Consider the following 26,272-nt stretch of genomic DNA (forward strand, 5'->3'; position numbering starts at 1 on the left):
ACAAGTCTATTTTATAATGCTGCAGAAAATGTAGAAAGTGCTGCATTGGAAGAAAAACATGTAAGTGAGGGATGGTGCTCTATCTTCTGATTTTTCATCTTGAAGAAATGATATTGCACATTACCAAACAGGCACCAACTCTTAGTATTAAAAGCTGATATTAAAAAAAAAACAACAAACAAACAAAGCAAAAAGTAAATTAGAAAAAATCATATATGATATAAACACAATATAAACTCCTTAAGAGTAAGAATAAATTTTTCTCCTTATGTTAGAAGAAACAGTCATGCTACTCATACTTAGGTTCCCAAGAATTATTTTAGCATTTTTTTGCTTTTACAAAAGAAACTCAATCAAAAATATAGTGTAGAGAAGATCCCTGTGTCACTGAGACTTCATTTGGTTAAATAGCACAAAAAAATGAGGTCGTGACACATATGGATAGTACCCAGGGTATATGTCCAACACCCTGTGTTCGATGGACTCACTCAAGCCAGTGAATACCAAAAGCAGAACCTGAGGGTAGAACTTAACAGAAACAAAAAGCCCTGAGTCTTGTAGCACTGAGCTGTGTGTCTGTGGAGGAGCTGAGGACCCAGAAGGGTTTACTAGTCCTTAATTCCTGTGATTGCTGGGCTCTTTTTCCCAGCTCTGATCTTGAGCAATCAGCCTCCCTCTGTTTTAGTTTCCCCATGTGTATATCATGGGGTTAATTGTAGCTGTATCATAAGGGTACTGTGAAACTCAATTGCTTAATATAAAGAGCTCTGATTTTTTTGTGATAGGTGACAGTGTAGGAGAGTACATCATTATCTATGGTCTTGAAACTTTTTGTGGTCAGTTCACATTTTAGGGAGTAATACAACGGATCCAAAAAGGGAAATGTTTGACCTACTACTTCCACTCTGCACTGTGCAATGAGTCGCAGTAATAACAGTAATCTGGAAATCTATTAATGTAATTAAAACCACTGACTGTGCTCCTAGGTGGAAGGTTTTTAAATATGGCTGATGTCCTAAACTGAAGTATGCTGCAACATCATTGTAGCTGCTGTACCACATCAAAAATTAGGAGAATAATTCTGCTCATGAACATATTTCTCCCCAAATCTCTACACATTAACCTGTCAAAACTTGCTAATATGCTTTTGGAAAATCTTCATCAATTTCTGCTTTTGACTGTCTGAATACAGCCACTGACTCTGGAATGTCATTATACTATAGTCCTTCACAGCAAGAAATGAGGGTTACTGTGGTGGAAGGTGTTGGCTCTCAGCACTCCAGTGTAGGTGGCACAGAAAGGGAGTGGAGAAGGGGTCTAGGACCTGCTCTCTTGTTCTGTGGAAAGGAAAATATAAAACTACTTCTTTTACATACACATTAAAGCTATTGTTATTTCATCTGAGCTCCAACATGGGAGATGCCTCTCAGAGCGTCTGGTGGACACCTCTGGATCCGGGTCCAGAAGGTGAGTCACATGCTGAGCATAGATGAATGCAGAGCTTCCTTGGAGCTCGGGCTGACACCCCACGGCAGGAGACTGCGTTGCCCCACTTGCTCCATGACCCTCTGTGTTCATCAAAGCTTGGACACACAGTTTGTTGTGAATAGGAAACAGAGACCAGATGAGATGAGTGTGCAGTTAAGGGCTGTTCAGGGGAAAGGAGTTTAAAATCTCAAACAGCAAAAATCAGTTCCCCCATCAGTTTAGCTACATCCCTTCTGCACAGGACCTGAGTAGCATAATATATACAGCCAGATATTGCTTCAGTGGAGTTTTTCTCTTTAATACCTTTTTCACCTTTGGGCTGTTCTTAGGCAGATGACACCTTCCTGTTTACTGGGCAATGTTCTTTAACTTTCTGGGAAACTTGAGTTTAATTTCTGTCATGGGTATAGAGAAAGATGCACATTTATCTCTTCAGAAGCAACAGAGCAAACCTATGAAAATGGGGGAAAAAAAACCCCTGTTTTATTTTAAACAGCTCAGATACATCCATTAATTATTTTTGATGTTTCCTCATTAACAGTTACTAGGTCTTGCCACTCCTGTGTAGCACTTTCCATCTGCACATCTCAGCATGTCTCACTGCTGTGAGTTAACTCAGCTTTGAGGCCAAGCTCTTGTGAGGTAAACAAGAGCTTATGTCTATACTGCCAAGTACAGAAACATATTGAAGATCTTTAGCCTGGCTTTGTCCTGGTACATTCTGTGACCTAATAAACGCCTTCTCTGAACTAACTTACCTCCTCAGAGTGTGTGTTTGTACTGTGTCTCTTTGTCAGCATGTTGCACATTACTCATCCTGCCTCTTACTCTGACAGAATTTTGCTGGTTGTTATCTTAGGAGTATTTGCGCCATTCTCTCTTGTGCAGTCATTGGTATCACGCCAAGTTTATTTCCCATAACTTTCACCAAAAGACGCCCACACAAAGCCCTGCACAGATATAGGTTGAAAATGTTGTGGTTTTGTCTGCAAGCTCATCTTCAGGATCTGGAAAACAGTCTAACTGGAGGTCAAGTTTTATCCAGGGAAATAATGGGAAATACCGAGTGAGGTTCTCCCTGAACCTCTGCTCTTTACCTGAATGGTATAAGGTTTTCCTACAGGAGTGGTGCATTGGTGAAGATGAAGATACCATGCAAGTTCAGCCTACTGTTGCGCTGAGAGTAGCTCCAGTCATGGTGACTAATATCATCCCGTAATTTCCTGGATTTGTCTATTTATATCTCTCCATCTGTTATCTGTTATCTTACATTTCACCTAGGAACCATTTACAAAAGCGAATATCACTTTGCTTTAGATTTGAGTTTTGCATATGCAGGCACATTTTCTGCCATGTCTCTCATAGCTCTGAATCATCTCTTGCATCTCTGTCTGCCTGTCGTAACAGTGGACTTCAACTCACAATCTCAGGAGGAGGAATGGGCGTTTCTCACATGATCTTAGCAGTACAGACAGATTGAGTAGTCTAAGGTTATAGAGGAAGTTTCCCCCGTAAGTAACACTGGGAGAACTTCATTCCACATGTCTGAAGGATGAATTTTAGGTTACAGCGACTTCCTGCTATTAGGTCTTGATTTCTTACCACTGATATAAAAACAAAAAATCAAATTACTTGCCTGCCTTTTCTGTGACTAAAATGAGATATGAAAAATACCACCCTAAAAGTTTTATTCAAGGCTAGTTGGTGCAACCAAGAGGCTATACAGATACTGAGATGAATCTGGGGAACCTCACCAGTAGGCTCTGTTCTAAGAAGTGTGTGGAAGTCAGGATTTGAGTTTTCACCATGTGACTTTCTCAGAAATGTCAAGGGTTAATTCCCTCTCTCTTAGGTAGTGGGAAGTAGTGTAATAACTCTTTCAACCACTAATAAAGTAGGGATTATATTTGTGGGAGATGAAAAATCTCTGGCACAAATAACACAATAAGGATTTCCGTGTTACTAGACATAATAATATTTGATTGAAAATACACTCACCAGAGCTCAGAGTCTCAAGCTTAGATTAGAAAAGACTACAAAGGATCTCTAACAGGATACAAGGAAATACTGTGTACTTTCGTAGTAGTGTTGCACACAGGGAGCAAAAGCAGAGGTTTAGACTTCTATAATGAATTAATTTTATTTGTGGATTGTAGTAGGATGGTTGGAGTAATATAGGGTTTTATTTTTTACTGATGAATTGGGTTTTAAGATTTAATGAAACCAAATTAAACTGCAGATTGTTTTGGTTTTTGATTTCTAGTAATAGAGGTTGCTATAATACCAGGGAGAGAGAAAGAGAACAGGGAGTCCATACTGTTGCTGAACTGTGAGATCTGGCTTCTGCTTTCTGCTCTCTGGGTAGCCAGTTCTTTCCTCAAACTGAAATGAATTTTTTTAAGGCTTTTCCTTTCTTTAATTGTGAGACAAGTGGAACCGATGAAGGTTATCAAGAACTTCACTTTCATTTACATAATTGCTATGTGGAATGTGAAATTGGCTTATGCAAGAAGTCTGAGGCTCATTAGTGACAAACATCTTCAGCAGAGAGAGTGCTCCCTGCATTAATGTTCAGTTGCAGGTTGTGGGTGGTTTTAGAAGTATTTCACTTTAGCCAGCCAATTAATGAAAACTCAAGGTAATTGAACTGAATTGAGTGTTTACTTGTTTCTGTGAGGTTACTTGCCTGGTGATTGCAAACAAAAGCCTGACAACTGTACTCACAGCAAAACGAGAGGGTGAACACAGACTGGGGGGAAGAATGGGAAGAGGTACTTCTATTTCATTCAGAGTAATCACTATAGATTAAATATATGCTTTGTAGTCTGAGTTGTGATGGATAAAAAAGACGAAACCTTCTCCTTCTTCTTCAAGACTTTAAGTCTATCAGCAGCCTGGGGATAAGGGGGGATGTAGACACCTGAGGTAGCCAGCCTATTCCTGCACAGAAGTTTGTTTTCATTCACTTATACTTCTTGATTCTAATGGCTGATCCAACACCAGAGGAAGGGTAAACAGTAGGTTGGTGGTGCTTTTGTACAAACAAGAAATTATCAAATTCCATTCTATTTTCCTAAAAGAATTCAAAAAGGAGCAATACCTCCATGGAGATTAGTCATAAGGCTCACATACTTTATAGTCCACTGATCCAAACCTCACATTGGAGGCATCTGATTTTCATATCACTTCCATCTGCCGAGATAGTTCAGCACAGGCCTATGGGACCTTAGCAGTATCCTTGATTTTAAAGGTCAAAAGGTGGAGTTTAGTGAAAACCTAAAGGATGAGTGACAGCTGTGCCTGGATGAGTTGATCAAAGTCTCTCTTCTTTTTTTTTGCTGGATGATCAGGAGCTCCTTGTTGTTGCAAGTTTTGAGACCATCTGAGTGCAAGGTAGACCTTAGTTTACAACCACTGCATGAAGGGAAAAGCCATTCTTGGCTTGGAAGAGCTCAGCATTACAAAACATCTTAGTTAATTGTAGCAGGAAGGAAACGAAAGCATTCCAGTATGGAGCTTTTGGGTTTTTTTCAACCATCAGGCTCGAGTTGAAACCAATCTCTTTTGCACATCTTTTGAGAGTCCCCAGAAATGACCCAATGGCAAATGATTCCACAATGTTCTCAAGCAGAAAAAGCACAGCTGCACTGAAGGAAGAGCTGCTGTTCCAACATAAGCTCTCTTCAGAGGTGCTGACCCAGCTTTACATGAAATTTTGTTGAAAATGGTGCACTTACATTTCTTTCCTGACAAAGCATTTTCTCAAAAAGATATCAAAGTCTGTATTAAAAAAATGAAGGAAAACCGGTTGAATTTGAGTAGTTTCATCCAGAGAAATGCAGAAATTAAGAAAAAGGAAACAAGATTAAATAAACATTTACCAGGTGTTGATGTTAGTGTGCTTTAAATTATTCATCTGGTTGTAGAAATTAGGATTCAGTCAGCTGCTCAGTCCTAACTCTGGCTGATTTAGACACAGTTTCTGCAGGATTCAGTTCTGGAAAGAACCTTCTTGCCTTTATCTTTTGCCAAACTTCAGCTGCAAGTAAGCAAAAACAGAGGAAGAATGTTTTTCAAAGAAACAAAGAGCCTAATTATTTTTAAAAAATTTTGGTGCTATTTTACTGAACTGACCACTTTTCCAAATTTCCCAAGCTTCTAACAACCATCTTTTACTCCAGAAATGTCTGTTACCTGCATAATGTTTCAGAGAACAAGAAAACCTTGCCCAGATTTGGGTATAGAACAGGACTGAGTGTGTGTATTTATGATCCAGGTTTAGGAACACGAATGCAGAACTTTAATCCAGTCACATGTAATTTACTCAGTACCCCAGATCAAGTGTCTGATAAAGCTGGCACAGAAGTTTCTAGTTTCAAGTTCAGTGCTGAGGTTACTATAGCAGGATTAGCATTTGGTACCATGGTTTTATTTTGTCCCCCAGCTGTACTTTTTTTAATAAATAAAGGACGAGCACAAACTCTTCCCAAAACACTGGTTAGAGACCTATCTGACTGGGAACATCTCATATTTCAAGCTTATCTTGTTAAATGGTTTCAGAATAGATCCCTCTGTCACCTTCCAGCTCTGACCATTGCTACAGGTCTGGCTCACAAATGGAGAGAGAGTCAATGTAATGGAAATTCTTGAAGAACTGTCTGCAAAAATTGCATCTACTGTTTTTGATTAACCTGGCAAACCTCTACGGCTGTTTACTTACTCAACTCTGGCTGTCCAGATAGAATTATTGTTTAAAATATAGACTGTGGTAGGCTGTGCCAGGGGCAAGTACCTGACTTCAGTGCACAGAATAGGAGTATTAACATAGAAAGAACAATGTGATAGATAACTATTGAATGTCAGCTGTAGTTTCTAAAATGTATATTTTGGATGCTTTCCAATTTCCCCATATTTTAATTATTTTTTTCACCAGTGTGAAAAGTTCCTATCAAGTCTTTAAATTCCCCTTATTAATTTTGAATAAGAATAAGCTAACTCTTAGTCTTTTTCTTGTGATTCATATCCGTGGGCTCTTACATGATTTCCCATAGCTCTCGTTTTGAAGGACAGCCATCCTTGCAAGGACATGAGCATGTGAAAAAGCCTTATGCAAAATGCACTATAATTTTTTTCTGCTTCTTAATATCTGTAGAAGAAACTTAACCTAAATCACTATTCCCTGGGTAATGGAAAACAACATTTTGGTTTCCAGCATTTGTAAAAGTAATTGAAAGTATTGTTAAAGTATTGAAAAGAGAAGAGACATTATTTCTACTAGTTTGAAGCTTAACCTGCTTTATAGATACTTTACTGATTACTCCAGTGCAATATTGAAGCAGTAGTGTGTCCTTGGTACCAGGAGGACACTGGGAAAAGTGTGGGAAGCAGATAGAGGAAGATGATCCTCCCCCTCTACTTGGGCCCTCGTGAAGCCACATCTGGAGTCTTGCATTCAGTTCTGGTCTCCACAGTTGAAGGGAGACAAAGACCTACTGGAGAGGGTCCAGTAGAGGCCACAAAGATGATTAAGGGACTGGAGCATCTCTCTTATGAGGAGAGACTGTGAGACCTTTTTTATTCTAGAGAAGATTGAGGGGGGAATCTCATCAATACCTATAAATATCTCAAAGGCAGGTGTCAAGAGGATGGTACCAGACTCTTCAGTGGTGCCCAGTGACAAGACAAGGAGCAATGGCCATAAACTAAAAGACAGGAAGTTCTACCTCAGTATGAGGAGGAACTTCTTTACATTGAGGGTGGAAAAGCAATGGAACAGGCTACTCAGGAAGAGCATGGAGTATCCCTCTCTAGAGACATTCCAAACCCACCTGGACGTGTTCCTGTGTCACCTGCTCTGGGTGACCATGCCTTGACAGGAGTGTTGGACTAGATGATCTCCAGAGGTCCATTCCAACCCTAACAATTCTGTGATCCTGTGATTGTGTAAATATTTTCTAATGGGGATCTCAAATATTTGTTCTCTCAGACTTTCCTACCCCTGAATTCTCTTAATTTAAATATAGCATCGGAAAGGATTATTTTTCCCCTGAAGTTATGCCATTTGAATATATAGTATTCATTTTATTATTAATTTGGAAAGAGTTTTAAAGCTAAGAAGGGAGCTGTAAACAGTTGCAACACAGGTCCCATCTGTCATTTTCTGTGAACCTTGTAAGAAGTTATAATACCTTCAGGAAATGAACTTCAATTCAAACCTTACAAATCTTATGTCCTGAATATTGTCAGCTTACATGAGGAAGGTGTATTTGTCTCCAATCTCACTTGGGATATGTTACTCAGGAAATTATTAGGAATGTTGATCATTAAGTTCAAAGGACAAAAAAAAAAGACAATATTTTATTAAGTCTTTAGAAAAACTTATGTCACTAGGCAAAAAATATCTAAGGAAATAACTTCACAATTTATCCATTGTGGAAGCCGTTAGGGGCTCACATCCCAGGCTCAGCAGCATTTCTCAGCCAAATTAGAATAACAGCTGAGAGCAGTGTGGTGAGTATTGTAGTGAGATTCAGTGCTCCAATGGCAGACTGGTTAAACGAGAGACAAGGTGAAAGAGAAATTAATAAGTGGGAAAATGAGGTAGAGATTTGCCTCGTGACTTGCTTCACGCCTCTCAAAAGGATAGTGATAGCACAGGAATCCAGATCTCTTGGTGCTGGATACTCTTAGTGGAGCCACATACCCATGCAATATGTTGTTTAATACAGTGGCAGTGAGTGTGTCTGATTGGTAGTAAATACAGGATTTTCTTCACACTATATGTGAGTTCTTTGCATATAGAAGCTCTGGATGCCTCATCCCTGGAAGTGTTCAAGGCCAGATTGGATTGAGCTCTGAGCAACCTTGTCTAGCGGAAGGTGTCCCTGCCCATGACAGGAAGGTTGGAATCAGATCATCTTTAAGGTTTCTTCCAACCCAAACCATTCTGTGGTTCTGTGTGTTCCATCCCAGCTTTACCACAGATTTTCAGAATTATCTTGGACAGTCAACCATAACTTTGTGCAAGCTTACTCTCTATAGTGTGGTGGCAATAAGATTTTTTTTGACACCTTTATTTTACTTGGAGAGGTAAAGGCATTCAAATTTTGAGTGCAAAGAGTTTCTTAAGAATTTTTTTCAATCAATACGATTTAGCCTCTTTCAGTTTCAAAGTCTTATATGAAGTTTTGCTGCGGGTGGGATTAGATTCAAAGCCCTTGGTTTTATATTGCTTAGTCCATTTAAGATCTTACTGCAGGACCATGATATGTATACAAAGTCTATGCCAAATAAAAAGACAGGCTGTTAAGAAAGTGACAACAGATCCTTTTCTTGAGTGACCCTTAGCTTAGACTGAAGGCGATGAATAGCCTTACATGACAACAGTCCAAAGAAAGAGAACAGCTAATGATACTCTTGGCACATTGCAGGCAGAGAGAACATTAATACAGCCTAATGAAAACCCAGACAGAAAGCCAAATGGCTTGTGCCTGACGTGCCTTGACAAAGAAAGATCAGTCTCTTGCTGATTTACGTGCACGTGTGATCCAAATGAAGCCAGAGGAATTCAATTGAAACAATGTGCATAACTAAAAAGTAAAAAAAAACAAAAAAAAAAAACAAAAAAAAAAACCAACAAAAAAAAAACCAAAAACCTGATGCAGTGGCAGAGGTTGATGGAATCTAATTGGAGAAGCAAATAAATAAGAAAAAAACTCTATTGTATTTTTATGTTGAGCTGTATAGACAGTTCAGCAATTAAATCACTAATCAGGCAAGAGTTGGCTGACCTAGGAAAGGAAAAATCTCATGTCTCAGCTGGATGGGAAGTTTAAAAATATCTGCTCAAAGGAATATTTAAAGGATACAAAACATACAGAAAAAACATTTTGGGTTTCAATTAAGCTTATGGCTTACGGAAACAGTTCCTGTGGCAGATTAGCAATATAGTTTAATTATTTGGAAGCTTCCCCAAATCTTCATTCGCCAAGCCTAGCCATGATCATGATCTTCATAATGATACTGGTTTTATTTTTAACAGAAACTCTTTCTCAGCAAAAGGAACTGCAATTTTTTTGTGTGGGCATGTGTGTTAATATTTAGGATAATATTTTATTCCTTTAGCTTCTTTAATAAGCAGATAAAATTGTGTTTGTACAGTTTTGCTTGAGTATCTACGTGGCACCTATCTGCTTCAGGAGTCACAATGACATTTGTGTCAAAAACATGAGGCCTTGACATAACTGTGGTCTGATTCTGCCAGTCCTCCATCACATTGGCTGCCTTTCTGGAGGCTGGTTTGTATTTCTTTGCCTTGAGAAAACAGAGCTGTACATGTGAAATGCCTCCAGAACAAAGATTGTATAGTAATTTATGGAAAAAATTTGGGTCAGATGAGGAACATCTAATTTATTGTGCATTATCTTGCTGTGGGAATCCGTAGAGTTCTTCCACCCTTTTATGGGCAGGTAAGGAGCTGAATGTGTTTCTACCCTTTCTCCCATTTTATGTGAATACCAAATCTAGTGTCAGAATCAGAGACCACCTGGGCATTAGGATCAGGTCTCTCATGAATGAGCAAGGAATCTGATCAGGTCCAGCTGAATGTGGAGGAAGAACATAATGCTGAGGGATCACTTTGAAGATGTGAATGTGACAAACCCACCTTGAACATCACAATATACATTGAACCTGCAACCTGTAGAATGAAAGACGCTCAGCTGCAGCAGCTACAGCTAACAGGTTTCTTGTGTCTCTCTGGAGATTAACCATAGAAAGGAAATGAAATACCTCCTTACTGGTATTGTAAACAAAGAGATAAAAATCTGTAGGACCTCGAAGCCTTTTCTGTGTAGTTACTTTTGTGATCCAGAGTGGGGAGAGTGGGGTTCAGAAACCTGTATTTAAATACTTGGATAACTCGCTTGGCTTTTCAGGAAACACTAACCACCAGCAGTGGAGGATTCTTTCAGTGGAAATCTGAAGTTCTTTACTCTGAATCTTCAGACTTTTTATTTTAGAATGGGATCTTACAGACTACATCCTATTTCTATCAAATTAGATTTATTGACAGATTTTTTTATTACACTGTCACAAAATGTTTTACATATTTAATTCACAGTATTTTACCCTCTGAGTAAAGTGCAACTGGCCATAATGCTGAAGATAAAAGTTTGGTAATGTACAACCTCCATTCATCAACTTCTTGAACACAGCAGACATTGAAAAGTACATTAGAGGAACATTTAGTTGCTATTCTATACCACTGATAGAGGACTTGAAAATGTTACAGACCCATCAGGGAAAACTTTAATTTCCAGTTTGATTTAAGGTCTAGGATTTTAACTCAGGACTTTTCTTTCTGATTCAGTAGCTGTTGTGTTGATGAGATGATGTCAGATATGCTGTGAGACACTGAGGGAATAATCAGTGACTCCTAATGTAACATCCATGCTTAAAGTGTCTTTAAAAGTACAGATAGTCACATTTTTATATATATTTCAGCTCTTACATATTTGGACCTCTAAACATTTGTGGTGCTCCAGCTCCAAAGTGTCATGTAAACAGGGGTGAGAAAAGTGGAAGAGAATCTTCCCATTCTCAACTCAACTCATGGCTAGGCTTTGCAAACGAAGATTTGGGAAGGCTCTATCCACATTTGTTACAGGCACACTGGTGGCTTATGAGGCCAATACGAGACAGACATATCCGATTGCAAAAGGCACAGCAGAAAGACTCTTAAATGGTGTATTCTGCAAGATACAGTTCTTTCTGCATTGTCTTTTCTCCTCGAGAGTGATCCTGCGTGTGTTCTCAAAGGAGACAGCTGTGTTATAGATGGTTTGTCTCCAGGCCTCCCGATTGGAGGCCAGAGTAGACCAGTTATGGTGATCAATATGGCCAAGGCTGAGATGTTGTTTCAGGGAGTCCTTGTATCTTTTCTTTGGGGCTCCTCTCTTGCGGCAGCCAGTGGCAAGTTCACCATAGAGCAGGATCTTAGGGAGGTGGTGGTCCTTCATCCTGGAGACGTGCTCTGCCCATCACAGCTGTGTTCTCATCAACATGGCCTCTATACTTGTGACTGCTGCTTGCTCTAGAACAGATGTATTGGTCACAAAATCTTACCATTGGTAACAGAGGAATAGACAAGTTGAAATGAAATCCTGGATGTGATTTCTTTCCTCTGTGTGCACCACTCATTTACACAAAGAAGTGTTTGTGGTTATAATGGGAAATAGCTACCTGCCTAATGGGTGGAAGGAATTAATTTAAAACATATTATTTTATTTCCCCATTAATTAATTAATTAATTAGTTTGTTTGTTTATTTATTTTAATCTTAATTTTTACTAGAATAGTTCTAAACTCCTGGAAGGTCAACACAACAGTCTAAAATTACCAGTCTTGTGACGCTGAAAGAGCTATTTAGTGTTTGAGGTTTTTAAAAAGGCACTTTGACTCTTCATTTGCCATATTTAGGACTGGATTAATTTATATCCTTCATTCTTTTCACATTACACAACAGTGCAGAATGACATTGACACTGGAGGCAGCTATAAAACATTTGCCTGAATAGTGCAAATTGTCATTTATACAAATAGACATTTATACAAATACCCGCTGGACAAGAGATATCTTGTCTTTTTTGAACTCATTGGAGATATATTGTTCTCTAAATAGGCTGGAATCTCTCTTCCAAAATTTCATTTTAGTGTTGGATCCTTTGCTCCAGTTCTTCAGTGCTAAAAGCCAGGTTATTTTGTGATGGGGTTGTTTCTTTCCTCTCTTTTGCTCAGTACAGCAACACAGGAGCAGTGAAGGAAAAGTCAAAATATCAAGAGCACTGCTACAGTACATGTCAGTGGGTATTTATCAGAGACAGACACTTCTTGTCCCAGAGTCACTACTTCTAATGTGCTTGTTGGTCACTGTACTTTGTCTCTTACTATTTCTCCAGTTTATTATAAATTTCTTCCATGTGTTAACAAAGACATAACGTGTAACTGTAACTACCGTGTACCCAAGTCCAGAAAACCAAAGAAAGGCAACCCTCTTAGTACCCGATTTGGAGGAATTTTTATAAAGAAGAAATGAAATTTCCAGCTGAAGTTCACAACAGTTACCACTGTTTGATTAGTTGTGTTGGAGACCTATAATTAGCTCTTATTTAAGAAAGCATATGGCTCCAACAGATGGTAAAGAAAAAAAAAAGTAAGTTAGATAAACAGGACAGCACAAGGTTTTCTGATCTTCTTTGCTTATATTTTGCAGCACAGTGCTTGCTTAGGTTCTAGCAAGATGGCATCCTCTTCATACGAGGAATGCTTACATGCTTTAATTTCTCTAAAAAATACCAAAATTGGTATGGCCTGCAAGTGTTTAAGAATTTTGACAACAACAGAAAAATTGAGATGTCAAGGAAACTTAGAATTAGAAAATATGTGCCTTTTTTGTGGGGACTGTGAACAAGAAACAGCTCTCTTTGTGAGACTAGCGGGAATTTCAGATGCTAAAGACCAAGGAACAGGTCAGCATGGGTCAGGATGGATGAGGGAGATAACCATCCACTAGATAGGTTTGAGTTATGTACCACTCAGGACGATGGGTGCTGCAGAGATCACTCAGATTACAGGTAGGTGGGCTACAGCTAGTCCAGGCTGAGATTTTGGATGCTTTGGAGAGAACTCATAATGGCCTTCGAATATTTAAAAAAGAGGAAGAGTGACCTTGTACACAGTCAGATAGGGATAGAAAATATGGAAAAGTTGTAATCTAAAGGAGGAGAGCTTTAGTTTAGGTGTTAGGAAGAAATACTTTATTCAGAGGGTGATGAGGCACTGGCACAGGTAGCCAAGAGAAAGTGTGGATTCCCCATCCCTGAAAGTGTTCAAGGTCAGTTTGGATGAGGCTTGGCAGGCAATTAGAACTAGAGAATTTTTAAGGTCTCTTCCAACACAAACCATTCTGTGATTCTGTGATGACTTTACAATACTATCTCCACCCATTTATTGTCACCCTCTCTGTTCACTTCTGTTCCATAAATGGTGTGATTTCTTCCAGCTCTCTTCAGGGCAGGGACATCCAGCTCAGTTTAAACTGCCTCCTGCTGTGATTTACCAACAGTTGACTTTCCACTGAGACATATTAAGAAAGATCACATGAACTGCTGACACAACATGTCCGTGTGGGTGGTAGCATAAGGCTTGTGGGTAGGAAAGTTTCAAAACGTTCCCAGCTTGTTCCCAAGTGAGTGCCTTGCAGTGCCCTCCATCCGTCTGCGCACGAGTGACCTGGGAGAACGAACCCATCTGCCTTTAAAGGTGTCATATGTCTCTGAGATTTTCTTGTATGGCAACATAAATATAGAGATTATGATATGCTTCTTGTGGCCATGAGTTAGGCTGAATACAGATGTTTAAGTGTGCATTGTTATTTATAAAGAAATATTTACAGTAAAACTGTAGTACAGCTGCAGTATCTTGATTTCCCTACCTTATTGAAGAGTATCTCTTTCATTAAAGCAAAACTTAGAAGTATCCTGCTTTTCCATTTATCTGAATAGCAGGATAATAATACTGCTTTTCCCAGACAGCAAGGGAGATTCAAGAAGTTGCCAGCATTTGAGTAATTATCTAATTTCCAGTGCTTTAGAGATAAAGGCATTAAAGAGGCTAGATCTGAAGTTAGATCTGTTTTCCATATGGATTTTTTCCTGACTGTGTAAGCACTATCTGTTCATTTTAACCCTCTCACACAGTGCTTAAGAAACTGTAGACAGATAATTCTAGAGAAGGCAGATATAAACCTGAAGTCATCCTTCTAAAAGGCCTGGAGCTGTAATTTTATATTTAGAATAATAATAAAAAATATATATTACTTTCTTTATTCTTTACCTTGCATTTGGGATAGGAAGCAATGTAATGTCTCTGGCAGCACTGTAAGGACTGTAATGAGTTGTCACATTTCCTCCTGCCTTACATTGAAAAAGTAGTAAATGATCTTACTTCTATGGGCTGTGAAACAGGGTCAGTCCTGTCTCTGTAAAATCCAGAAGCTGAAGCATACTAAAAGTAAAGGCAACTGAGGGGTATAAGTATGTGGTTTTCCCCTGCAATTCTCAGCATTGTGTAGCCAAATACTACAAGTCTAAAAGAAAAGTTATATAGGAGGAAAACTTGCCGTGCAAGAGGTTTTAATGTGTTTCCTCTGGAGAACACAGTTTTTCACATTTCATTGAGATCTCATGGTCCTTGTTGTGTAGAGAAATCTACCATTACTGAAAGTTATTCTTAGCAAAATAGTAAATTTTAAAATAAACCAAGGACCTAATTCCAAGGCTTTGTTCATGATTCCAGTACCTGTTGGTACTGGAAAAGTAATGCAAAGTAATGTAACAAAGAATTTCTAACTTTCCTTTTCTAACCCTCTTCCTTTCTAACTTTTTACTTTTCTTCAGAAACTCTCCAAAACACTGCCTTTCACTCATGGTTTTGACGTACCTTCCTGTCACAGGAACATTACCTCATGAAAGACATCTGAGTTATAATCTGTGCAATTACATGTTTTAAAGTCCTGAAAAAATAAATATGAACAAGCCTTCAGCATTTTTCAAAGGTTAATACTGTTGGGTAAATCTGGGTTTGCAGACCAGGATGCTCAGAAAGGTTGTTGGTTAACATTTATTCCAGTTTTCTTTGGCAGTTAGAGACAGCATGAGGAAGCACAATCAAAAATTTAATTATGGAAAGAATCTATCTGGCGAGATGAGAGCATTCTAATCACTTACATGCCAAAGAGAATGCATAGGCCATAAGAGTCAGCCAATACTATTGCTTTGCAAACAGCAAGGGTTCATGTGACTTAGGTGGCTCTGGGGAAATCATTCATCATCAAGCTATACCAAGACTTTGCCATTTCAGAGTCTGTCCTTGCAGAAATCAGAGGTTGAGATGTGTGTGTGCCGTTGTCTGTTGATTCTGCCAAGGTGAGTTCATTGTTTGTTTGCTCTGTGGAAAAGTTATTGACATAGAAGAATCATGAAACTTCTTAAACCATTTTTATAGAAGGTAAAAAAAAAGTGGGTGAAGGAGGGTTCAAATAAAGGACTGTTAAAGGAAAGTTAGCCATGATGAAAGCAGAGAAAGGATGCTATAAAAACTCAGAGTTGATAAATGAAGACATTGCATTGTGTGGAGAGGACAGTTGGGATAATTGACCATTGGAGTTTGGGATTAGGTGTGCTAATCTGCTTGTTGTGTATATTAGTATCTTAGAAAGTTCAGGGGAACACTTCTGACCTGCAGAATACTATCAACATCTTCCACTACTTTTCCCTAGGAATGTCTTCCTCTCCTCACATGAATGGAAGTGGTATGAGGGTTCTGTTGGGGAAAGTAACACAAGTGAGAACCTTTAAAAATCCGGAAAACTTGTGCCCCTGTCATAGTTGAGGGATGCTGCCTGTCTGGCCAGGCAACACTTTCAGTTTATGTAGCAGTGGGGCCTTCAAGTAGAAAGGCAAGTTGTTCCAGCATATCACACTCCTTCAAAACAGAAATAGCAGAATAGTCAATTAAAGTTGATTTCATTATCAACTTTATCAAATTATACCTCCTGCCAACATTAAAGCTATGGTTAAGTGGGTTTGACCAGATGTCACATGTCTCTCTATGAGGCTAAGGTTCCTGGGGTTGTCCTTCCACTTCTAGTGCTTTTCCTTAAAGATGTTAAAATACATTTTCTCATCAATTGCTTTCTTTTTTCTACTCTCCTATTGCAATTCTCACATGCTCTGAGGCATTGTGCAAAACTTTCCTATCCTATCCTATCCTATCCTATCCTATCCTATCCTATCCTATCCTATCCTATCCTATTTCATTCTATTCTATTTTCTATTTTCTATTTTCTATTTTCTATTTTCTATTTTCTATTTTCTATTTTCTATTTTCTATTTTCTATTTTCTATTTTCTATTTTCTATTTTATTCTATTCTATTATATTCTATTCTATTCTATTCTATTAATTTCATTCTTTAGGGGCTTTTGCACACCTGCCACAGACATCCACCCCCCCCATCCACCTCAGTGCCTTCCTCCCGACAGTGGTCATCAGAACAATATCCTCTTTATTCTCAATAAATTGGTTGGAAATAAGTAACAACTTTGCTTACATGTCACCTATCCATCAGTTGCCTTATTGTAAGATTATCTGAGGACAGGTTTTCAGGGGCCTCTAGGATCTAATAGCCTCTCTCTGAATCTTTAAAGGGATGAGTAATTTCTGTATGATGTGCTGCAATAATATTTAGAAACCTCCATCTATAGAAACTTCCAGATGGGAAGATTAGGTAGAATAGAGTGTATCTGAGGAGGCCTAGAAAATTGTATATGAAAACAGTGGAAAAGCAGAATATGTTTACTGAGTTTACAGGCAACCTATGTAGGAAAGTGTCCACAACTGCAAAGAGCCTTTTTCCCCTTCCTTTTTAAAACTGCTATTACTCAATAGTCTGTAAAGGAATTTCTAGAAGAGGTGGTGGGATGGCATGGAAAGAACAGTAAGAGACAGATGCATAAACATTCTTTTCTCATTCTCTTAATTGAATGTGTGTGGAATACAACTCTCCTCTGCATGCTTGCTATAGTTCTTACGGGTCTGAGAGCTCTTTCACTTTCTAGATAAATTGAAGACCTGTTCAACACAAAGACAATATGCAGTAAATGGAATAGACACTTAGGAAGGGGAGACAGGAAAGCAGGATTCCTTCTGGCTTAAGGAATACTGCACATGTCACAGATAAATCTCCTAACAAGGAAATTTACTGATCAAAAATTCATTACCACAAAATTAGACTTTCCTTTTTGGGTTCACCAAAGCTCAAGCTTTTGAAACTGTGGAATAAAGAGCTAAAGGCAGGTCAGTAGAGTCTTAGCTCCAGCTCTCACCAGAAAGTGAGAGCTCCCAGCAGTTCCTACACACTGGACGGTCTGTGTTCCTTGGACTGTCTGTGCTTGCTGAGCAGCTCAGGCATTGCTCAGAGCTGTTTGCATAGCCCAAGTTATGCCAGAAAGGGATGTGGTTCCAAGCTTCTCTCCCATACCACCCTGTGCTTTGTGCCAAAGGGCAGAGATGTTTGTGTGAGCACTGGGATACATCTGCCACGTCTCCTGAACCCGGGGGCATGTCTGCTGTGTCTTCTACCATCAACCCTCTCTAAACAGTGACAGCTGTGACAAATGCCATGTTTATTGCCACTGTCTGTTAGCAGACAAGTCTGGGGTTTAGAGACACATGAGTTTCAGAAGGTATCCTGGGAACTAGGGAAAGTTTGGAAAAGTTACCGGGATGATGATGTTTTCATGAATTAGAGTAAAAAAGAGTATGGTTGGTGCAGGTGCCTCTTCTAGTTAGTGCAAGAAGCACAGGTAGAGCAATACAGCCTGGTCCCTGTCTGTTCCTTAAAGCACAGAATACACCAGTTGTGCTGCAGCCTGAAGGGCTGTGAGGATGTTGTTGTTCGCCTTTGCCTGGAGAGGCAGGATGCCTGCATTGCTGTCAGCATTAGTAGTCGTGTTCCTGCTGCCAAGATCTCCTCTGAGGAAATCCCTACTACAGCTTTATGCCATAATCTAGGAAAGGAAGAAACTGGTTGTGGCCATTTATTCAGGCAGGGGTAGATTGCATTTAGGGGATGATCAGTCACTCGTTGCTGTAGATTTGCAGGTCTCTGCAAAGGTAGGTCTCTGCTTAAAACTGAGAGATTTTTGGCCCTGTAATATCATATTCACTCTGATTTGAGACAATCCCAAACATTGCAGCATGTCTTTGACTGTGACCTTTCCAACAAGAGAAATGGTTCCTTATGCCACCTTGCAAATCTAGCTCCTAAAGTAATTACACATGAGGAGTGGTCTGTGCAGGAGTGTGTTTGAAAAGAAAATGAGATTAAACTTTCCATTCTAGAAGAGTACCAGTATATCAATATCCAAATCAAATAACATAAAGTTTCCTTTGTCTGCCAGCTAGGAACAAGAATGCATTATACCTCTAATATGATTTTTGCAGTGTCTCTAATGTCATGAGGTTTAATTAAAATAAATATGACTGTATGCTTTTGAAGAGTTAATCAAGCTGAAGCATTTTAGTCTAACTGGTGTAGCACACGAAAATAAATATGTATTTTTCTAGGCTGCCTGGTTTTATGCATGACTATTGTGCAGGATGGATGATGGGAAGACAATAATTGGATGAAACACTTGGGCTGTTCCTGGGTGTGCTTAGTGAAAGTCAGTAATAGGAAAATTATTTGAGTGTAGTCTGGATGACAGCACTATGGTTCTGTTAATTAATTAACTCAAGTTTATTGGTCTTATTGATCTTATTGACCTTTAATCAACTCTGCCCCATATGATTGATTTTTTTTTTTTTTAAGATATTTCTTTATCCAGGCTATTCCAGTTCCAGTAGACTGGCACCACAAAACTAATCATTATAATGACAAACCTCCATTCACTTGTCTACCAGGACCTTTAGTACATTTGTTGTTGTTGTTTGTTTGTTTGTTTTGCTTTAAAGTCCATTCTGTTCTTTTATTTTTATTCCCCTTAACCAACCTTTACCTCAAGAAATCTTTTCTTCTCCCTCAGTCTTGACACACTGACCTCTGATTGCAAATTATGTACAATTGTTGCACTGAAAAGCAAAACTTCAGTAGCTTTAGCTAAGCAGCTTTGACAGAGCAGAATAGACCTGTCCTGATTTGAAACTCTTGACAAACTCTTGACAAACCTAAGACTTTCTGACCTGGGCTTTTGTCTTACACAGCTCGTGATCTCAAAACAATTCTACAGAACTCCAAATTCTTAGAATTACCTTCTGAAAAACCGTGTTTTCTAAAAAGCATGTGCCTTCTGGCTTTCTTTATGACTCTCTTTCTGAATGACTGGTTCTGGTACACCTGTTTTAAGCACACCTCGTTGGGAGAGTTCCAAAATACCATTTGCTGAAGGACTATATTTCAATAGCTCAGATTCCTACTGGACTGAATGCTGGAAAGGGATAAAACCAGCCCTGAGTAAGTTTTGCTACAAGTTGTTGCTCTGGGGCTACGAAAGTAGAATTAGCAGAGGGTTCTGATTAACAGCCAAGGCACAACTTGAAAGTACCTAACTCTGGTGCCCAGTTGTTCATTAAAAACTCACACAGTCATTACAGGCTCCTCTGGAAGGTGTTCGCTGTAGAACATGTTGTTGCCTCCAGTGTGGGTTTGTACAATTAGGCAAGTCACACTGTTTTCCTCTCAGTGAAAGAGAGATTACTCAACAAATGGTGGACTTGGAGCAAAAATTTGCCTCACTATAAAGCAGGCACATTTTTTTTTAATGATGTCCTAAATTCCATAAGCTCGATTGTAACCGAAACAAAATACATACACTGGAGGCACCTAAGAGTTGGAGAGGATAAATCCCACCTGAGTTTTTGTGATGTTCATTGGTGATGATGTGATATATCACACAAATGAAGCTGTTGGCTGAATTTGATGTGGAAAAGCTTAGGGTTTTGGTTCTTGAGTTCCTCAGATTTATCCCAGTTTTATGGACCAAATTGGCATTTCTCACATGTGTCAAGGGCTTGAAGGATTACACAGGTATCTTAGAAAAATGGTTACTTTTTTATGTTTCTGTATTTTAACTTAAGATCCCTCTGCACTTCTAATCTCTACATTCAAGGTCTGCTCCCAGGTAGTAACTTCTGGGAGCACCAGAGATGAGACAAAAATGCCCTCTATAGAACACTCCCTCTTCTGAAAGATGCCCATTGCAGATAAAAGATGAAATTTCCCAGGTGAACTCCCACAGTCCTCAGGGTACTGGGTAGCAGACCTCTCTAGGATACATTTAAAGCTTTAACTTTTATTAGAAATAATGTTAATAGGGTAAGTGCTGTCACAGGATCAGCTATTCTCATTTTGAAATTCAGCCTGCCTAGAGTTTAACATTAGTTTTCTTTAAATATCATGTTTGGGAACCTGGAACTCACAATAACAGTCTGCTCTGCTATCATTAATTATTGAGAATGCTATGTTTAATTACAAGTACTATGTAGATAATCCTCAAGTGAAATCATAGGAGAAAAAGTAATCTCCCTGCAGAAATCACACCAGGAATCTGTCTGTGTTTTGTGCAGGTGATTCCAGCCTTTGCTCAGCCTGTGTTCACGAAAACAACGTTTACAGCAGAATATTTCAGATTTTGTACAGAAATGAAGAGATCATTCTTAATGAATCAATGAACTTCAGAGTGCACCTGCTTCTGGATGGCGAAAGGGTGAGTTGTTTCAGGATGCATGTGAAAACCAGACGGGCTGGGATTCCTCTAATCTAACTTTAGGTCTGCATTGTAAAGGTAACTCCATTTAAGAAGTTGTCATGAGTTCCATGTGCTGTCAGAGGTCTCAGCAGTGTAGCTGGTGGAGGTAAAGGCACAATTTTTCTGCCCGGTATACCATCAGCTGCCCTAGGAGGAGACTGACTGTCCTGCACCCATCAATACCTGTCTTGATGAGGGTGTCTGTTGTGATTTGTTTTTTTTTAAATGTTGACACTATAAACCCCCTGCATCGAACCTGTTATAAAGAGTAGGCTACACTTTGGCTTTTCAGTGCAATAAGATGTTGACATACTCTGGTAAATTAGTATATCAGAAACTCAAATGTCTCAACCATAATTTGTTAATTTTTGCACTAGATCACTCACTTTACATAGCTGTGTAGATCAACCCCACCTGAGAAACCTGTGCATTTGCTGCATCTTGCCAGGACCAGCTTCTTCTTCCATTATCACTATCTTCTCCTCCTCTCTCTTGTCACTGGTTTTTGCTACAGCTACCCAGTCCATTTCCACCACTCAGAGGTCTCCCGACCTTTCTCCTTAGTGCTCCTGATTGCAGGAGTGTGTGGAAGTGCTGCCGAGCTTACCCTTCCTTATAATCCATGTACAGCCTCTTTGCTTTCTGTTGCACCTCAGCTAGAATAGATCCATACTGAGATCTTTCACCCCATTTTCCATTTACTCCTTCAGCCAGCAGGGGCACCCACACAAGGGATGTACAGCATCTGAGCCACCCAACTTGTAGAGCACCTATGGCTTACTGCTATGAAAATGTCTTCCAGTGGCTCCTTACCAGGAGCTACAAGAGAGGAGCAATCTTTGTTAATGGAGAATACTGTTTAACTGGAGTCTTAAATAGTAAGGGGAGAAAGTGTCATAGTAGAATGGCACTTGAGTCTACCCTAAAGTGTCATAGCTGTGCTTTGCCAGCCCAAGGACTGGCAGAAAGTGCATGACATTTATAAGCGCCCTAAGTGATGACGATGAGACACATCAGTATCTTTGCAAAGTCAGCATATCATCAAAAATAGGTACTATAAGTTACACAGCCAGTGTGAATTATGTGCTGTGTATTGAGTTTGAGGCCAGAGACACTCACCTGTCTTTCCTTGTATAACTTTCTATTTGATCATGAAGACATTTAATATTTCTCTTTTGTCCTATTTCAACCAATATATATGTGTTATATACAGATCAAAATTAAAACAGCTTGAGAACCTAATTTAAGCTTAACATGCTTCCTTTTCTCTCCCACTTTCTTTTTGCGGTTTTGGTTTGATTTTTTTTTTTTTAAGATAGTGTCTTCAGTTTATTCTTCCCTAGAATTGTTGGTTTGTGCTTGTATCAAAAATTACTAAATGCAAGTTTATCAATATTTGTTAGGAAAATGTCCCAACATGCTTAGTCAAACATTAATTTTATCCTGCACGTGTGGAACATCTCTGATTAAACATCTCTCCCTTCAAATTATAGCACTTTCCATTGTGTTGAGCACGAATGATTTCTGATGATTTTTGCATTATTATTCAGGAAAGTTGTGCACCTCACAAAATGCAAAAGAAATAAAAGTCCACAAGACTGCCCACAGCTAAAACTCATTCTGACTCTTGATGTGCTCCATGCAGACACTTGACTTTCCATAGGAGACCTCTTGGCAAGAGGCCCAATTCTGTACTTACAGAATGGTTTTGCACAAACTCCATTTTTCTGTATTATGAAGTTGCTTTGGGTTTTCACTGATGTAGAATAAGAGGATAAACAGGTCTGTTGTCCCAGATGAGTTGCTGAAGACACTCTAAAGGATCAAATACAAAACATAGACGTCTGTAAAAATTTTTGTGTATTGAGTAGATTAGCACAATTTACCTGTGTTTAATGCTCCCAGACCTCTTTTTTCAGCCTTGATGTCTTGTCCTGCACAACTCTACAAATCTGATATAAATGTGGGAGAGACAGAAGTGTGCCATGCTTCTTCTGAACACCATGCTCAGAAGACGAATATATCCACAACTATTCAGAGACAGCTTTACACCTTTGTCATGTAATCTCCTGTGTTGGCTGAAATCCTTGCAATCTGGTGTTGGCAAGACACCCAGAGATTTTTAAAGTGTTTTAAATATTATCTCTGTTCATAATTCTTAATTTATTTAAAACACAACAGATGTGAATCCTTTTTTGTGCCAGTTGTGTGCTATGGTGAGTTTTCTTGGTTGAAGGTGAAAGTTCTGTTCAATGTTTTTAGTGTGAATGGAAGTTATGACAAGTAGACAAAAGAGTTAGTCTGGGTAATGGAAGTATTGAGTTCATATGTTCATAGTAAGGGAGCAATGTGCTTTCTTCTCTTGATGCTTGGGTAGTTTTGCTGATGAGATAGTTTGCTGCGATAGGCTCAGACAAAACACCCCTAAATGACAAAACCCATGTGGATGTCCAGATTAGATTATTTGCTACTGGGTTTTTTTAATTCTTTCCCCCCTCCCCATCCTCTAGAAGAACCCTAGATAAGCTTCAATATGTAAATACATCTTTTTTTAGTGTGGCACTGAATGGAAGAAACCTCAATTATCTGCCAAGAAGTGGCACTGACCACACCTTTCACCTTACAAATGGTGCCTTAAAACTCTCCGTTTTTTTAGGTGCCTTTTTCTATATTATCCCAGCATACAGCAGCTTTTTGAATTCACAGGAAACAATATTGCTGAGGCAGCCTTTATTGTTGCAAAGAAGTCTAATTTATTTTCATAAACTCTTGCTTTCATTCTTGTTAGAGAAGAAGCTTTGCCTCTTTCATCAAGCAATGAAACAGGTACCTTGTCGGGCTCCTCACTTGCTGGTCCTGTTCAGGGACAATTTAGTAGCAGGGGGAGGACAGAGTGAGACAATCCAGGATATCACAGTGTATTAGATTTGTACTTTCCAGAGAAATTTAAGTGAGCTGGGACATCCGGATCATTCAGTCTGACACTTTGGCTAAATGTTTAAATATCAGGGAGGTACATCACAAGAATGCAGGAAGCTTCAATAATAAGTATTATCACAGAACTTAAAAGCTAAGCCCAAGATGCAAATGTAAACCTGAAAAATTAGAAAGCAAAACTGAAATGATGCACTTGATTCCAGGCCAGTTCAACAGAAATTGGAGTACTTTGTTTTGTATACACTTTTTATTGTATAAAATAATTTTACTTTTCACATGAAAATAATTTCTGTTTTGCAGATTCTGAACAGTGTTTACTAAAACACATTTCTCTGTAAGTACAGTCCTTTGGCAAGAGAGGCAGAGGTCAGCAAACAGTCCAAACTTTTGGCAGCACCTTCTGGAAAATTATGTGTGCTCAGATGAATATAGAGTGGTTTTGCACAAGCTATGAGGCCCAAGGTGGAAATTTGGGTGTATGGAATATTACAGAACAGAAAAATATTCGTTGTTTAGTATGAATGTACTCCTACAAACACAGATCATAGAAGCACAGAATGGTTTGGGTTGGAAAGGATTTGAAAGACCATCCAGTTCCAACACACTGCCACGAGCAGGGACAACTTCCACTAGACCAGGTTGCTCAGGGCCCCATACAACCTGGCCTTGAACACTTCCAGGGATTGATCTTTATTTTCTCTTTCAAAAGTTGTGATTTTCATCATTAACACAACTAAAAGGTCAAGAAACTGTATAAAAAAACACTGGAAGACCCTTCACAGAGTATCTGGGAGGACATTGGTTAGCCTAACCAGTCAAACACTAATTATATTCCAGATAAGTTTTTCAAGCTAATTTCTTAAGGAGTTTGATGTGAAAATTCAAAACTTTTTTTCAGGAGAAAAAACAAAATAGATAGTCTATCAAACTTTTGGAAAATTTTACAGTCTGTAAAGGATAACTACGGACAAAACCATAATAGTCCCATTAGTGCTAAAAGAAGAAATGAATATTTCATTTAAGGACAATATTATTCCATACAGGAGACCAAGGAATGATAGAAATTTCAGTTCCCCTTCTATATGAGCTATGGAAAGGCCATTTTGTTGTTTTCCTGTGTAAAGGATCTTATGCACTTATGTCTCTAATAAGTGCAAAAAAAGGAAACCAGCGGAAAGTCCAGCAAATATCAAAGCTGTATAGTAACATGTCACATGATTACTCTAATTCTGTTGTATCTCAACCTATGCATAAGTCTTTTAATGATATTTTTTTGTAAAGAGATCAGTTTTTGAGCAGCTGTCCAATTTTCATTTAATATTTACGTCCCCAGTATAAAAAGGAAAACATTTCTGTAGTGAAAACTGTTATTGATTTTTTATGGGGTTTTGCAGTATTCTGAGCAGTCTGATTCCAATACAGTTTTGGGATTAAAAATACCCTATGTATGCAGCTCACTGCATGACCCCATGCAGTGATGAGTATCTCTCAGTCTCTCAGACATCTGCTCGTTGCCTCAAGGTGTTTTGAGTGAGTGTCGCCAGCTATTGAACTTGTTTTTGAACACAGTTTTAGATCTCAGTGACAGTTGCAGGTGCTCAGCAGTATTAGGCACAGACCCAAAATTTCATCGCCTTTGTTGGAGGAGGAGGTTTGCTTTGTCTGAAGCACTACACTGAACTCCTAGTTTAAATTCAGACTGTAGCTTCAGTAATGATTATTTTCTTGGCAACTGCCAGCAACTGTGATTTTTAGTGACAACAAGTCATTAAAAAGGAAAAAAGTCTTTTTTTTTTATTATTTTTATTTTTAGTTGTTTTATGTTTAGTTGTTTTTTTTTTCTTATGAAAGGCACATTTCCAGGTGTTTTGAGACAATTACAAAAGAGAAAGCAGATTTTCAGTAAATAGAAGTGGGAACTGTCTCCTCACATCTCCATGCCTGTGGCCATACTGGAAGAAATACCACATTACTGAAGAAGGGATTATGTTTTACATCTTTGATAATTTTGTCAAAGCACAATCAATCCCTGACTCTCAATTCAGGTATCGGCACATTGTAGATGCAGTTTCACCTTTGGAAAGCCCGGCTAAACATAGTTCATATTATGTATTTTATGGATCCTTCCTGTCAGGGCAGGCTAGATGCCTCTGATGATACCTTCAGTGTATTTTTGCTGTGATCTGTTATTAAGAAGGTGATGATCAGCTTTGAAGAGTACAATTAATCTTGCCTAATTTAAACCATCTAACATGCAAGTGTATCTAGACCAAGGTATTTCTCTAGGCTCTCTCTACTGTTAGTAGGAAGAGACAGGCACAAACAGAAATCAGTTGTCCTTCTCCAACATGTACCTAAGGATGGAGCAGCTCACTGTGTGCATCTGGTTGTTGCTTTCCAGTAACAGAAGACAGAACCCAAACATCTCACCTCACCTTTTTTTGGCAAAAATGGGATAAAAATAAGTTGTATTTATAATAC

At 38.8% G+C, this 26,272-nt stretch overlaps 1 protein-coding gene across 3 annotated transcripts in view; it reads left to right on the forward strand.

Moving 5' to 3' along the window:
- Window positions 1–26,272, forward strand: part of FAM135B (family with sequence similarity 135 member B) — a 199,576-nt gene that overhangs the window by 102,218 nt on the left and 71,086 nt on the right. For all 3 annotated transcript variants that reach the window (XM_027645656.1, XM_027645657.1, XM_027645658.1), the window contains one exon: window positions 20,673–20,812. In XM_027645656.1, coding sequence (XP_027501457.1) covers window positions 20,673–20,812 — 140 coding nt within the window. The remainder of the gene's footprint in view (window positions 1–20,672; window positions 20,813–26,272) is intronic.

The sequence above is a fragment of the Corapipo altera genome, unplaced genomic scaffold (assembly GCF_003945725.1).
Source record: "Corapipo altera isolate COAL_440 unplaced genomic scaffold, ASM394572v1 51, whole genome shotgun sequence".
Lineage (NCBI taxonomy): Eukaryota > Metazoa > Chordata > Aves > Passeriformes > Pipridae > Corapipo > Corapipo altera.